At 60.6% G+C, this 13842-nt stretch overlaps 1 protein-coding gene across 4 annotated transcripts in view; it reads left to right on the top strand.

Moving 5' to 3' along the window:
• The window catches only part of DYSF (dysferlin), a gene marked incomplete at its 5' end in the record, with an annotated part of 186782 nt that overhangs the window by 74242 nt on the left and 98698 nt on the right, over positions 1-13842 (top strand). For all 4 annotated transcript variants that reach the window (XM_081100952.1, XM_081100950.1, XM_081100951.1 and 1 more), the window contains 5 exons: positions 973-1150; positions 1690-1814; positions 3585-3691; positions 8839-9031; positions 11148-11303. In XM_081100952.1, the coding sequence (XP_080957078.1) occupies positions 973-1150; positions 1690-1814; positions 3585-3691; positions 8839-9031; positions 11148-11303 (759 nt within the window). The remainder of the gene's footprint in view (positions 1-972; positions 1151-1689; positions 1815-3584; positions 3692-8838; positions 9032-11147; positions 11304-13842) is intronic.

Genomic DNA, 13842 nt, shown 5'->3' with positions numbered 1-13842 from the left:
GGGGTCACCACAACATGAGGAACTGTATTAAAGGGTCGCGGCATTAGGAAGGTTGAGAACCACTGATTTACATGACCCCAAACCCACTCGTGTGACCCTCTTCTCTCTGCCTTCCACGAAGCGGGTGGTTGAGGCAGGGGGTCCCGCGGGGGTGAGGCCGACGGAGTCCTAACGAAGCATGCCCGACTCCGGAGACCGGTTCAAGACGCAGATCTGACTTTATTGTTTAAGTGCAGCGACATATATAACATTCCAGACCAATCAGAAGTTTACACCACCCTTAGGGCAACCAATGGTAAGAAAGATAGGGTACTATGTAGGGGCTCTAGGGGGCTTCCTCAGGCGGGCGCTGCCACTTCCTGGTGTGCCAAGGAAGCTTGTATAGGCGGAGTGCACTCACACCATTGCATCTGCCACTGCACTGAGATAAATCTCCTGAGCTCTTCCCACAGGTGGTAAAGTCACCTTGGTTCTTGTATTGAGTGCTTCCCATGTCCTTCGCCCTGTGCCTGATGCCCAGAGGGGACCAGGGGATCCATTGGTCCCAAGCCCATGGCAGCCTGGGACACTGCAGGGCTGGCTGGCGCAGGGAGACCCTGAGCGGTGGGCTGGGAGCCCTGGGCAGGACACGTGGTCGAGAGCCTTCATCCCTACTCAACAGCAGATGCAGAAGACAGGCTCCTTGGGCTGGTGGTGCCATGGCTGCTGGTATGGATTAAGGAGCAGCATGGCCTTGGAGGCGTAACCTTATTAGAGGAACGTGGCCAAGCACACAGGCCTGGAATGAGTTTGCTCAGTTAGTAACCGAATCTGGGCGCTGTTGCTGAGCTGGACCATGCGCCACCCATCCGTCCAGCCAGGATTTACTAGGCGCCAGGCACCGCCAGGGCCTGCCAGACATGTGACCCCTCTGCACCCCGGTGTCTCCCTTCCCCCTCCCTGTGACTCTCTGGCCGCCCTCTCTGCTTCCAGAAGTACCTCCGAAGGCGCAAGTACTCCCTCTTCGCGGCCTTCTACTCGGCGTCCATGCTGCAGGACGTCGACGATGCCATTCAGTTTGAGGTCAGCATCGGGAACTATGGCAACAAGTTCGATAACACCTGCCTGCCGCTGGCCTCCACCACCCAGTACAGCCGGGCGGTCTTTGACGGTGAGGCCAGAGGCCATGTGCCGGGATGGAGCCCAGATCCTGGAGGGGGGCCGGCCCTACGTCCTGCCTCCCATTCGGAGTTGCCAGAGGTCCACTCGAGGGCCTGTTGGGGGGACCCTCTGCTGGCTCCCCCTGTGCCTCCTCCCCCATCACCTTCCAGGGGTCGCTGCTGCCAGGACCCACAGATTGGTTTCCCCAAACTGCCTATAGTGAGCCTTGATTCTGACCTGTGGGGTCATTGATCACCTGGTGGCTGTGGGGCTTGGCGTAGAGAATGTAGAGAATGCGGGCTCCCAGCATCCTTCCAGCAGCCCCCCTGCTTTGCTGCGTTAAGGAGCCCCCGTGAGAGCAGCGGCTGTCGTCAGCACAGAGGGGAGCGTGGGCACCTTGTCTGGACTCTGGGAAACACTGTCACACGCGTGTGTGTCCCACGGAGTTCTCAGTGGGGAGGGGGAGCAGGTGCCGGAATCCATCCCACCCTCGGCCCCTCCCCCAGCCCTGCACCCCGGGCTCAGCGCCAGGCCCTCTGTGTCCTGCAGGCTGCCACTACTACTACCTCCCCTGGGGCAACGTGAAGCCCGTGGTGGTGCTGTCGTCTTACTGGGAGGACATCAGCCACCGGATCGAGGCGCAGAACCAGCTGCTCAGGATCGCTGACCGGCTGGTGAGTGGAAGCAGCCTGCGCCTGCACCCCCGCCGTGGGCGTCCTCAGACCGGCCCCGCGGGTGCACACACTCACCTACAGCTGGTCCTCACGGGGCCGGGCTGTGGTCCTGTCCTGCATCCGGGGAAGAGAGGACAGGGAGTGAGAACGGTGCCAGGGGAACCCTCAGTCTGATGGGGAGACAGCACCGAAAGGCGCCGAGAGAGGCTGAGCGAGGAGCAGGACAGACAGCCTGGCGCCCGCGCATTCATCCATGCTTTTAGCAGATGCCTTTGACTGTTATCACAGAAAGGACTTGTGCTAGAAACGTCCAGATAGAAGTTAGACATGAACAAGAAGCTGAGCTGCCTTCAGGGAGTCAGTGTAGTGCGGGGGGCCTAGGCTCGCCCACACAGAAGCCCTAAACTTCAGGAGTAGCAGGGGCTCCGGGAGGGAGGGCCGGGGAGCATCAGGGAGGCATCTCAGAGCCGCGAGGGGGGAGCAGGAGAGAGTGGTCCAGGGGAGAGTGACCAGCACTGGGAAGGAGATGACCTGGGTGGAAATTCCTCGGATTTGGGCTAGGAGGCCCTGGGAGTCTATTGGATGAGGGAAGGGGGAGGACTGGGAATTAGGAAGTCAGGAGAGAGGCAGGTGGTGAATCCTGATTTGGATGCTACCAGGGCTTTGCCCGTGGAGGCTGGGTGTGGCCGGCCTGGTGCTGGGCCGGAGAATGGCGGGGAATCACCGTGGGCAGAAGCGTAGAGGCCAGGGCGGGAGCCGGTGCTCTGGCGGTGGCCCAGGCCGTTCCTGTGTGTGCATGTGGCGGAGGCTCGCCCACAAGGCCCGTGGCCCGTGGGAACGAGGAGGCAGGTGTGGCCACACCGCTGGAGCAGGTGAGGAGCAACGCTGGAGGGAAGGGGTGTGGAAGGCTCGGGCACATCCGTGGGTGAGGAGGTGAGCGCGGCGAGGAGGGAAGGGGGATGAGGAAGGCGAGGAGGGAAGGGGGATGAGGAAGGGGAAGGTGGGGTGTTGGAGTGGCTGGGCGAGGATACAGGCCCAGGTGGAGGGCCGTGGTGGCCCACGCCTTCCCTGAGACTGGAACACTGCGAGGTGCAGGAGGACTTGGCGTCGATGCCTTTGAAGTCCAACTCCGTCCTCTGGGTCAGCCATTCTCCCCTGGGACAGCCCCTGAGGGTGGGAGCTGTGTTCTTTCCAGGACCTGTCCTGCCTGGTGGTCCCAGGGAGGAGCACATGGCAGGAGGCTGGGCTGGGGAGGGCGCGGGGGGCCGAGGGACAGTGCTGGCCTGGTGGGTGCTCTGTGGGAGATCCCTGCCTCCCAGCTCAGGGCTGAGGCTCAGGAACGGGCTGATGAACCCTGGCATGACCCGGCCGCGGGAGTTTGTAGGATGGGAGCGCTGTGATGGGAGGTTTCTGAGTGCTCCCGAGGCAGGGAGGCTGTGCCCTAAGCCTGGCCAGGTGGTAGGGTTTGTAAGGAGAGAGCAGTGAGACGGCGAACCTGGCTTGAAGGGGCCTGTGAGGAGCTGCACGCAGCACCTAACCTCCTTGTGACCACATGCGCCCCAGGCTGGAGCCCCAGGTTCAGAAGTTGGGTGTGGGAGCCCTGGAATGTTCTTGAGCCAGGACAGACCCTGATTTGTCGGGCCTCGTCTTTACTCTAATGCTCTCCTCTTTGGCTTAGGGCCTGGGGGTGGTGACGGGGCTTGGGGCTGGGCTCCACGGTGCATCTTGGGCCTGCAGCGGCCGTCTTGACTCTTGCCCGCCTTTCCCCAGGAAGCCGGCCTGGAGCAAGTCCACTTGGCCCTGAAGGCGCAGTGCTCCTCCGAGGACATGGACGCCCTGGTGGCTCAGCTGATGGATGAGCTCATCGCAGACTGCAGGTAGGGGTGCCCGGCACCCACGCCCACCCTCCTGACGCAGCCAGGCCCTTTCCCGCGAGTGTTCGTGGGTGGCGGTGAGCGGCGGCACGTCTCCCGGCCCTGCTTGGCCAGCAGTCCAGCCATGCTGAGTCCAGAGGTGGCGGAGCCAGCGTGGGGAGTTGAAAAGGTGACATTTAGAGCAGGTCATAAATCTCCCTGCAGCAGCGGCAGCTGTGGGCCCTGGGCGGCCGCTCACCTGAATGGGGAGCATTGTGTCTCTGATCCCCGACCTCTTATTTCCCTGATGGAATCTGCAGGAGGAGCGGGCTGGGGGGAGTGACGGCGGCGTCCCTCCTTCCCCCAAGGCCATGTCGGGGACCATGGTTTCGGTTTGGCCGTCTATTGACGTGGCTGATGGTCAGGAAAAGGGGGCCTTGGGTGCTGGAGAACAGGGGCTCCGAGGCCCGGGAGACGGTGCACCTCAGCATCTCCTCCCCGTGCGGCCGCGACTTGGGGCTCACCACCCACCTGCTCTGGCCTCGGTTTCCTCATCTTTAACGGACACGGAGAATAACTAACTTGTAAAAGCGCACACACAGGCGCCCAGCCCCATGTTTAACACACGGTAACTGTGATTATTATTGAGAAGCAGCGATGCCAGGAGATGTGGGTTCTTGTCCCTTTCACCAGCCCTGCAGCTCTGGCAGCCTCACTTCTCTGGACCTCAGCTGTTACAGGGACCTGACAGCAACAAGTGGCCTTTCTGCTTCCTACGGAGTCAGTGTGAACATATGCAGATGCGCTCTGGGTGCCTCTCAGCCCTGTCAGCCCACCCCCTAGGGAAGGTGTGACCAGTACCTTCATGCGGAGACCTGGGTCACCTTCCTGCCGCCCGATGCAGCGTCCTCCTAGACCAGTGATGGCGAACCTTTTGAGCTCGGCGTGCCAGCATTCTGAAAAACCCTAACTTAACTCTGGTGCCGTGTCACATAGAGAAATTTTTTGATATCTGCAACCACAGTAAAACAAAGACTTATATTTTTGTTATTTATTTTATGTATTTAAATGCCATTTAACAACGAAAAATCAACCCAAAAAATGAGTTCGCGTGTCACCTCTGACACGCGTGTTATAGGTTCACCATCACTGTCCTAGTCCTTTGTACCTTGGCTGGGAAGGACCAGGACAAACATTTCCCCAAAGAATCACCTCCCTCTCCCCTGACCCGTGGTGGGATTGCGGGTGGGTCATTCATCCATGCCCCAGCCTTCCTGAAGGCTTGCATGCAGAGCAGGTTGACAAGGGGCAGCGTTAGCCCTCACGTGACTCATGCGAGAGTGAGCAGATGCTGTCAGGTGTGTCGGGTTGGAGGCATGTGCTATAGGAGCTCAGAGCAGGTGCGTGTAACTCAAGTCTAATGTGGATGCTTCCTGGGGGAGGGGATGCCCGATGTGAGCTCTGAAGGGGGAGGACCAGGAGTCAGCCCTGGAGAGAGGGTCCCCCAGGCAAAGGCAGAGAAGCCTGAAGTGCCTGCTGCCTCTGGGAGGGGATAGTGACCGGGCAGCTCAAGTCCAAACGAGACAGGCCTCAGGGGTCCCCGAAGGTGGACTCAGTCTTGGGAACTGTCTGGGTGCACAGTGGTCCTCATGGTTCAGATGCTCACTGTGGCTGCAGTTCAAGGGATGGGCTGGTGGTGGTGATGGGAGACTGGACCAGGCATCACGGAAGGAGGGACTCTGGGAGGGGAGGGGGCAGAGGGCAGCAGAGGGCAGCGTGGACTACACAGGAGGCATCAAGACGACAGCAACCCCAGAAAGAGCAGGTTCTGTGCCAGGTGCTGTCCTAGAATTTTGCACGTATGAGCTAATCATAACAGCCTTATGGGGTAGGAACTAGAATGATCCCCATTCTACAGAGGAGGAAACAGACCTGGTGAGGTTAATGAACCTGGCCAGACTGACACCCCTAGTAGGTGGCCGAGTCCCTTCGTGCTGTACTGCTCCTTAAGGACAGGACGTGATGGGGGATTGGCTGTGGGGGCCCAAGGAAGGTGAAGCATGATCCCCTGGCTCTGGCCAGGGCAGCTGGGTGGATGGCAGGGCCCGTCCAGAGAGGTCAGCAGGAGAAGCAGCTTTTGGAGGCAATAAATTCAGGGCTGGCCATGTGGAGTGGGAGGTGCCTGTGGGATGCCCGTCTGTGATCTGGAGGTCAGAGGGCAGAGGGAGGCTGGAGGGGCACACAGGGACACGGCCCCCATGGGGAGGGCCTCGGCAGGCCTCTCTGTGCCCCGCTGGCCGGGCCTGACAGCTGGGGTGCGGAGGTGGGCCAGGGCCCCGCTCATGACTCACGCGTTGTGTGGACCGTGGCAGGTCTGAGGCGCCTGAAACATCTCAGACGAGTGGACCCAGTGCGGGGCTGCCCTTGCTGCCCTCGCAGGTTCTCGGAGGATTTGGCTAAAAACGCTTCTGCTAAAGCCTGGCCCCCTCGAGCCACTGTCCTCAGGACAGAGGGGGCCTGGGGCCTCGAGGCACTGGTCCCAGGTCAGGAACTCTGGAGGAGGTCCTCACCCTCTGAGGAACCCAGGAACGGCTCTCCCTCACCAGACTGACTCCCTCAGGCTCCACCCGAGGCCCCCACCAGCCCCGGGGCCACGGCAAGGGGACTTCCTTCCCCTTTGGCTCTGTGCTGCGCATCATCACAGCAGGGCAGCTGGGTCCGGGTCCAGAGCCAGCTCGCCATGGCTGACCCTGGCTGCTCACCCCTCCTCGGCCAGCCCTGCCCCTGCCCCTGCCTCCACCATGTCCTTTGTTCCATCGGACCCTTTTCCTGCCTCCTCTCCCTGGGAGCCCCTCTGCTGCCACGGCCAGTGGCCCTCACCCTGTTCTTCTGGCCCAGCCCTCTCGTCTCATCGCTAACCCGACTGCCCACCCGACCTCTCCACTGGGTGTCCTGCAGCACGTTCAGTGCATTCCCTGATCTTCCCAAAACGGTGCCCGGCTCCTCCACCTCAGCCCTGCGGTGTCCCCGGTTAGGAAAAGTCCCGGCTCTTACCCTGGTGGACAATCTCTCTGTCCCTGCTCCCTGCCTGGTGGGCCCCAGGGATCCTACACCTGACCTCTTCAGAGCCTCCCTGCACATGCTCCCTCCTGCCCCTGAGGTTTCGTCTTGTGCATATACGGCTCCTTCTGCTAGAACACCCTTCCTGCTCTTGTTGGCCTGACAGGTGCAGCGAGGGGCCACTTCCTCCAGGAAGCACTCCTGACTCCGAGGCTGCTCAGTGTGGGCTCCCTGAAGGCAGGGCTGGACTCAGCCAGGACCAGCAGAGCCGCTGCTCCTGAGGCTTGACTGAATGGCCCTGTGGCCAGTTCATCCTTCAGGCTGGACCCTGCTGCCTCCCTGGCGGCACCCACTCATGGCAGGGGCAGGGGCAGGGGCAGGGGCAGGGACAGGCAGCCACGTGTGGGCAGCTCAGCTCTGTTGTCAGCCTACGCCGCGCCTGCCTACCATTTTCAGGTCGGCAGGGTCGGCCACAGCAAGCTGCCCCGGTTGGGGGTACAGTGTCACCCAGACTCTTCTCCCAGGTCTCCCTTGCTTTCCGTACTCTCTGCCTTGGGCTTTTCTGGGGCAGGACAGGTCTGAGGCGTCTCATGGTGGTGGCAGTCCCGGGTCCCAGCTGTTTCTTGGGGAGTCTTGGCGGGGCTGGTGGCCTCCGTGAAAGTCTCCCTTTGGTGGTCTGTATGGCAGTCCCTCCCGGCTCCCGACGCAGGCTGGGAGCATAAATCACTCTGGTTGGCTCAGCAATCCAGACCCCACTCCAGACCCGCCTGCCCCCACCCTCAGGCCCTCTCAGGCCTCCTTCCCAGGCAGGGCTCCGGCCCAGGCCCCCCTTCACCCACCGAGCATGCCCCTCCGCCACGCTCCAGTGGGCTGGGGCTGGAGGGATGGCGGCCGGCCCTCTCCCGGCCTGGGGCAGCCCCATCCGAGGCACCCTCGGGGCAGTAAATATTATATTACTACGGGGTGTGCAGTACGTGACCTGAGACAGGTCCCGGGGCTTAAGTTTCCTGAGATGGAGTTTGCGTACTGCTCCCCCCACCCTAAAAATTCAATTAAAAAAAATAACAGGAAAAATGTAGTGCGCCGAGGGCCTGCCAGAGCGGTGTATCTGGCGCGGCGGTGCCGCTGCGCTCCAGCGGTAATTGGTTCTGCATAGCTCGGGGAAATTGGCAGAAAAATAAATCAGCCGGGAGCCGGAGTCGAGACGCTGCCGGGAGGGGAGTATGAGGTGGGGGGGCTGCAAGCGGTGGGAGCAGAACTGGCGGAGCGGGTTTGACTGATGTCCTGTTTGGGAGTCAAGGGCTCAGCAGAGGTGGGGCAGCCCCCCATGCGCTCCAGCGGGGATCATCTAGAGGGGTCCTGCTGGTGAGGGAGGGCAGGGAGCTCCCCACTCCCCACCGCATCCTGCAGGACCCCGTGCGCGTACTGACTGACCTTGGAGGGGTGGTACGGTGAGGAGGAGCCGTAGGAAGGACTATTCGGGAGCCCAGTGGGATGGGGGGCGGTCAGAGTTCTTTGCCTCCAAACAGGATGGAGTTTAAATCCAGCCCCCCCACTTGGGACCTAGGGCTGTGTTTCTGGGACTGTTTCCCCCCCCCCCAGAGGCTTCCTAAACAGAGGGTTCTGGGAGGGGTGTGTGGGGCTGCCCCAAGTCGACACATCTGTATTGCTGGCCGCCGGCCTCCCCACAGCGTCTGCAGTGGCTTGTCAGGGATCCATAAATTTCCTTCTTGAAGAAAGTGTGCATACAACAGAAGGGATTCGTCTCAGCCAAGGGCAACTTAGCGCTCAGGCCTCTGCTCTAGGAGGATGCAGGGGGCAGGGAGGAACCCCCGCTCCAAGTCCCCCCCCCCCCCCCCGGGACTTCAGAGCAGTGACCTGTGGGCCAGTGTGGTTGGGGAAGGCTTCCCGGAGGAGGTGAGGGCGGAGCAGGTTGCACAGAAATGACTGTGCAGGCGGGTCAAGCTGGAGAAGGTGCCCAGCAGGTGGGCTGAGGGTGTGATGCTTGTTGTGGGGCCTGTCCTCATATGTGTGCTCATGCATGTGTGTGCCTGGACTGGGGTCTGCACTGGGCTCCTGCTCATCAGGTACATCCCATCTGTCCCTCACAGTCAGCCCCTGAGCAACGTCCAAGAGAGGCCCTCTGCCACCTACCTGGACCAGTACCTGTACAAGCTGCGCACCCGGCACCTGAATCAGATCACCGAGGCGGCCTTGGACCTGAAGCTAGGCCACTATGAGCTCCCCGCTATCTTGGAGCAGGCTGAGGACTGGCTCCTGCGGCTCCGGACCCTGGCGGATGAGGTAGCTCACCCTGCAAGGCACCTCCCTTCCTGTCTGATCATCAGAATGGGGAGGGGCCTGGGACTGTCTGGACCACGATCCAGCCCTGGCTTCATTGTTGAGTGACCTTGAGCCAGTGACTTAATCTCTCTGAGCCTCCAGGTCCCCATGTGTGGGAGGAGGAGAGAGCAAGCAATGGGAAACTGGATGTTGTGGGGCCCAGCACAGAGCCTGGTGTGATGTAGGTGCTCAATAAATGTCCCCACATGTGCATAAGAAATACTGACAAGGTGTTTCAGAGACAGAGCTGGGACCAGGACCCAGGGCGCCTGGCTCTAGGTCCAGTGCTGGGCCTGCTTTCCTGGGACCTAACGCCTTCTCCCTGCCAGCGCCCTGGTTTCCTGCCCTCGTGGATGCCTCTGAGCCCAGGCCCGAGGAGGATGCATGTGCAGTAACTCTGAGCATCGTCATATCTAGTCAGAGAGAAGAGGCTCCAGTTTGTCCTCAGGGGCACCTCCCCCCCCGCCCCCCCAGTGCCGCCCCCCCCCCCCCCACACACACACACACTTCAGGGCAGATGCACTGACCCGGTTCCTTGGTTGACCAGATAGGACACAGATTTGTCTAGAATAGGACATAGGTCCACTCATATCAGAGGCAGGCCAGCTGTTGCCCACTCTGACCAGGGCCATCTGGGTCCCCCAGGGAGGGGACGGTGATGGATGGTAGGAAGGATCCTCCCAGGAGCGAGAAGAAAAGGGCAGGGCTTGCAAGGGGCTTCTGGAGGAGCGAGTTGTTGAGGAGCGAGGGGGGCCAGGAAGTGGAAAGGAGACTCAGGAGGGGAAGGCAACCTGGGCCGTGGGTCCCTGAGTCGGTTCCCGAGCAGGGTCTCAGGCACAGGCCAATTACACGGGGAACGCGTGTTGCTCAGCCACAGGCTGCCGCCCCCCCCCCCCCCCCCCCCCGCCGTCCCCCAGTGGCCATGGACTATCCTCTCGGGCTGGTCAAGGCATGCCTCCCCAGATCATGCCCAGACCAACCCCAGAACTCAGCACAGGTTGCGACAGGGCTTGGAGAGGTTCAGGTCAAACAGGTGCTGTTGACTGTATGGGAGCCCAGAGAGAATCTTCCTCAGATTTGAGTGCACATCGGAATCCCCTGAAAAGTTCATTAAAACAGGTCACAGTCCCCCCACCCCACCTCACATATCTGGGTGGAGCCTGGGAATTTGCATTTCTGTTCCGGGGACCACACTCTGAGAACCCCTGGCATTATGGTTAGCAACATGTTTTTGGAGACAGAAACACCCAGCTCCTAGCCTCGTGGAGCCTGAATTTCCTCACCTGGCACATGGCTGCCTTTCTCTGCCTCCTGGGCTGCCGCAGAGCAGACGTGAACAAGGCCAGTGAAATGCTGAGCAAGTGCCGCAGGAGTCGGAGGCCCGGTCAGAGGCAGACCCAGCCTCCTCCCGGTGCACTTCGCTCACCAACCTTGGTAGAGATGGACCGTACCCCACCAGCCACCTCCCCCTCACAGCCAGAGGCTCCGAGGGCTCAGGGGCCTGGCAGTTTTGTTCTGAGCTAGTCACCATTTTCAGAGCCCACTGTCCCCAGGCCCAGTGAGAGTCAGCTCCCAGGGCCCCTGCTCTGGATTTGCTGCTGCTCCTGGGCGTGGGGAAGGGGGCGGCGAGGAAGGGAGCGAGGAAGGGGGTGAGGAAGGAGGCGGTCATCTTAGGTGTAATGTCATCTTCCGGGTCAGATGGAATCCTCCATGTATGTCTATGCCGGGAGCATCCACCTACCCAGTGTGTGGAGGGGGGTGGGCGTGGGGAATCTAAGAACGTAAGCTCTGGGCTCCAGGCAGGAGTGTCTTTTCCCAGAAAATGTGAACTCAGCTCAGTGATTTTTGGCAGGCTCCTATGTGAGCCCGGGGCAGTCCCCTGTCCTGGGAACTCTTGGCTTCCGAAATCAGAGGTGCCCGGCTGAACCTGGGAGGCCACCGGGGTGGGGCAGGGGTGGGCATCTGGGGATGGAGGCCGGGGGAGAGACCTGTGCGGCCCCTGAGCCAGGGTGGTCAGCTCATGGGGTGTGGGCCCAGGCGGGCCACGGTCCCCACCCTGACGGCCACCTTCTCTCAGCCCCAGAACAGCCTGCCCGACATCGTGATCTGGATGCTGCAGGGAGACAAGCGCGTGGCGTACCAGCGGGTGCCCGTCCACGAGGTCCTCTTCTCCCGGCGGGGCGCCAACTACTGTGGCAAGAATTGCGGGAAGCTGCAGACGATCTTCCTGAAAGTGGGTTCTTTCTCCTCAAGTTACGGCCACATTTTCTCAGCCCCAGGCCTGTCCCTGTCCTCTTCCCTTTCCCCTCCGGTTCTCTCTCTGCCTCTGAGTCCGAGGACTCTGTTCTTGGAAAGGGCCGAGGGCTTTAGGTAAAACTCCCTCCCTTCTCCTCCCTCTCACAGGGTTCCCTGGACCCCACGCACCCGCCAGGTCCAGAGCGTGAGCAGTGAGAGCGGAGCCGGCCCCTGAGGCTGTGCTTGCCCTCCAGCCTCTAAGGGCCCTGACACAGACCCCCTCCATCCCTGCCTGAGTGTCTTCCACTCCAGCTGGGGCCTCAGGGCAGCCATGGCACAGGGAGGTTCAAGTTCCTCCCTGTGGGAAGGCTGGTGTCTGGGCACCAGGTGTGCCATGGTTCTGCCCCACCAGAGAGCCGGGAGCAAGTCTCCTGCCCCCCCAGCCTCACCCCACCCCTGCTCCCTTTGTGTCTCTCCTCCTCTAACACCCGTCCTTGCTCCCTCTCCATCTTCCCTCAGGGGACTGACCTGACTAGCCGTGGGTGACAGGGAAGTGAGTGGGTACCTGCGGACCCTCCATCCTCTCTCTGGGTTAATGTGGGGACACAGAGCCAAGGCCGCTTTGGTCTGGGGACTGTGGCCTGGTGGTCAGGACATAATCTGGGGAAATTCCTCCCTGTGTCATGGCTGCCCTGGCGCAAGGGGAGGGTCCCTGTTGGGATGGCTGTCATTGAGGCTGCCCTGCTAGAGGAGGGGTGGCCTTGGGAAGCAGGCGAACCCCTTACCACTTACTATTGGCTCCAGGTGGCCCTGTTGGCATTATACACTGCCTGGCTTTTCCTTCCCCTGCCCTGTGTCTCCTCCCAGTGCACCAGGACCCACCCCACCTCACCTCTTCTAGTCATTGTTGGCTAACTTCAGCCTCACACCTCTGAGTGGCTGCTGGCCAACTCGTTCATATATTGGCCGATCATTCTTGTCCGGCCTGGGGTGGGTGGAGAGGGCAGGTTTCAAAGGTGCAGTGTGAGTGGACAGGTGGCGGGGCTGGCTGGACTCCTGTGTGGCCGTAGGCAGATCTCCTGAGCTCTCCTGAGCTGTCTGTCTTCTCACCTGTAAATGAAGGTCAGGCTGCCTGCTTGATAGGTTTTGAGAATTGAATTAGGTAACACAGGTCACGGGTCTTGCTGGAACTTGGTGGTCAATGAATGTTAGCTTCTCTCCCTGCTTCTCCCCTTTTCCTTGGGAGCCCCCTGGCTCCCTGGGGGAGAGGAGGCTCCATGAGCACCATGCCTGGAGGTCAACCCAAAGTCAGGGATGAGCAGACGTCTGCACGTGGGGAATTGATACCTCAAATGAGAGGCAGTTTTGCCTAGAAAGAGGGTGGGAGGTGTGTCAGGCAGTGGGCTTCCCCTCCCACCTGCTCACAGGCCACCCAGGGCTCGTCCCCCTTGCGATCTTTCCCTGAGCCAGCTCCTCGCCTGGTAGGAGAGAAGGGACAGGAAGTCAAGGAGCGGCCACATCTGAGTGGGGCTACCGAGGGAAGGCTGTCTGGCTGGAGCGGAGGTGGGGTTGCGGAGGGCGCCTGGGGGACATGCTCCAGGCTTTGACCTCTCGGCCCTGCAGCCTTGGGGAAATGCAAACTGAAAAATTTCCCTGATTCCAAGCAGAGGAAAAAAAAAAGATATAGAATTGTTTCTCGAAGTCTTCCCCACTGAGTTTATGAGCCCTGCCAGTAGCTCCTGAGCAAGCTCTACAAAAATGTTGGCAGCAAGCAGAGACCAAGAAAACATTGGTGTTTCTTAACTTAAACCAAAGTTGGAAAAAATGAGCACCAGCAGAGAGGGAGAGGAGCCCCAAACTAGACATTTCTTTATTTGCTGTTGCTATTTTGGGTCCGGCAGGCTGGCCCCGTCTGGGGGAGGGCAGGGGAGAGACTGGGGGTGGCGGGGGAAGGGGGGGTCAGGCATTCCTGCCATGTCCCTGGGGCTGGTGGTTTGGAGGGGAAAAGGCTGCTAACCACCCCAGGGAGAGGACAGCTGAAGAGAACAGTCATGGGGAGGTTTCCAGGGGGGTGACACTTGGGGTCACGGGCTGCTCCAGGCTTCATTGAGGATGAACCTTAGCAGAGAGGCTAGGGGAAGGGTGAGAGCGTCATGGCCTTGGCCGGGCACCCCTTCCCCAGCCTCTTACCTGGACGGGCTCTGTCTCCAGCATCCAGGCCTCCTCCATCAGGGAGACCCCTTACCCCGGCCTCTCTTTCCCCTTCTCAACCCATCAAAATGACTTTCTTGTCTCATTCTGCTCCCTGTCTCAGAGGAGTTACTGCTCCCAGCTCAGGTACATGAAGCCAAGACACTAATACGTTACTTCCTCTAAGGGACAATGCAATGTGTTTCTCTAAGGGTGAGGCACTCCTGCCCCGCAGGCCATATCTGACCCTGATTTCAATCAAAGGGTGAAGTAGTTGGGGAGAATACATCTCCTCTGTTGGGACACTGTGGTTATTCCCTTTTGGCAGAGCTTGTGAAAGTTTCAGG

This window comes from Myotis nattereri, assembly GCF_964212035.1.
Source record: "Myotis nattereri genome assembly, chromosome: 10".
NCBI lineage: Eukaryota > Metazoa > Chordata > Mammalia > Chiroptera > Vespertilionidae > Myotis > Myotis nattereri.
Note: the sequence above shows the minus strand (reverse complement) of the source record. Positions and strands in the feature narration are given on the sequence as shown.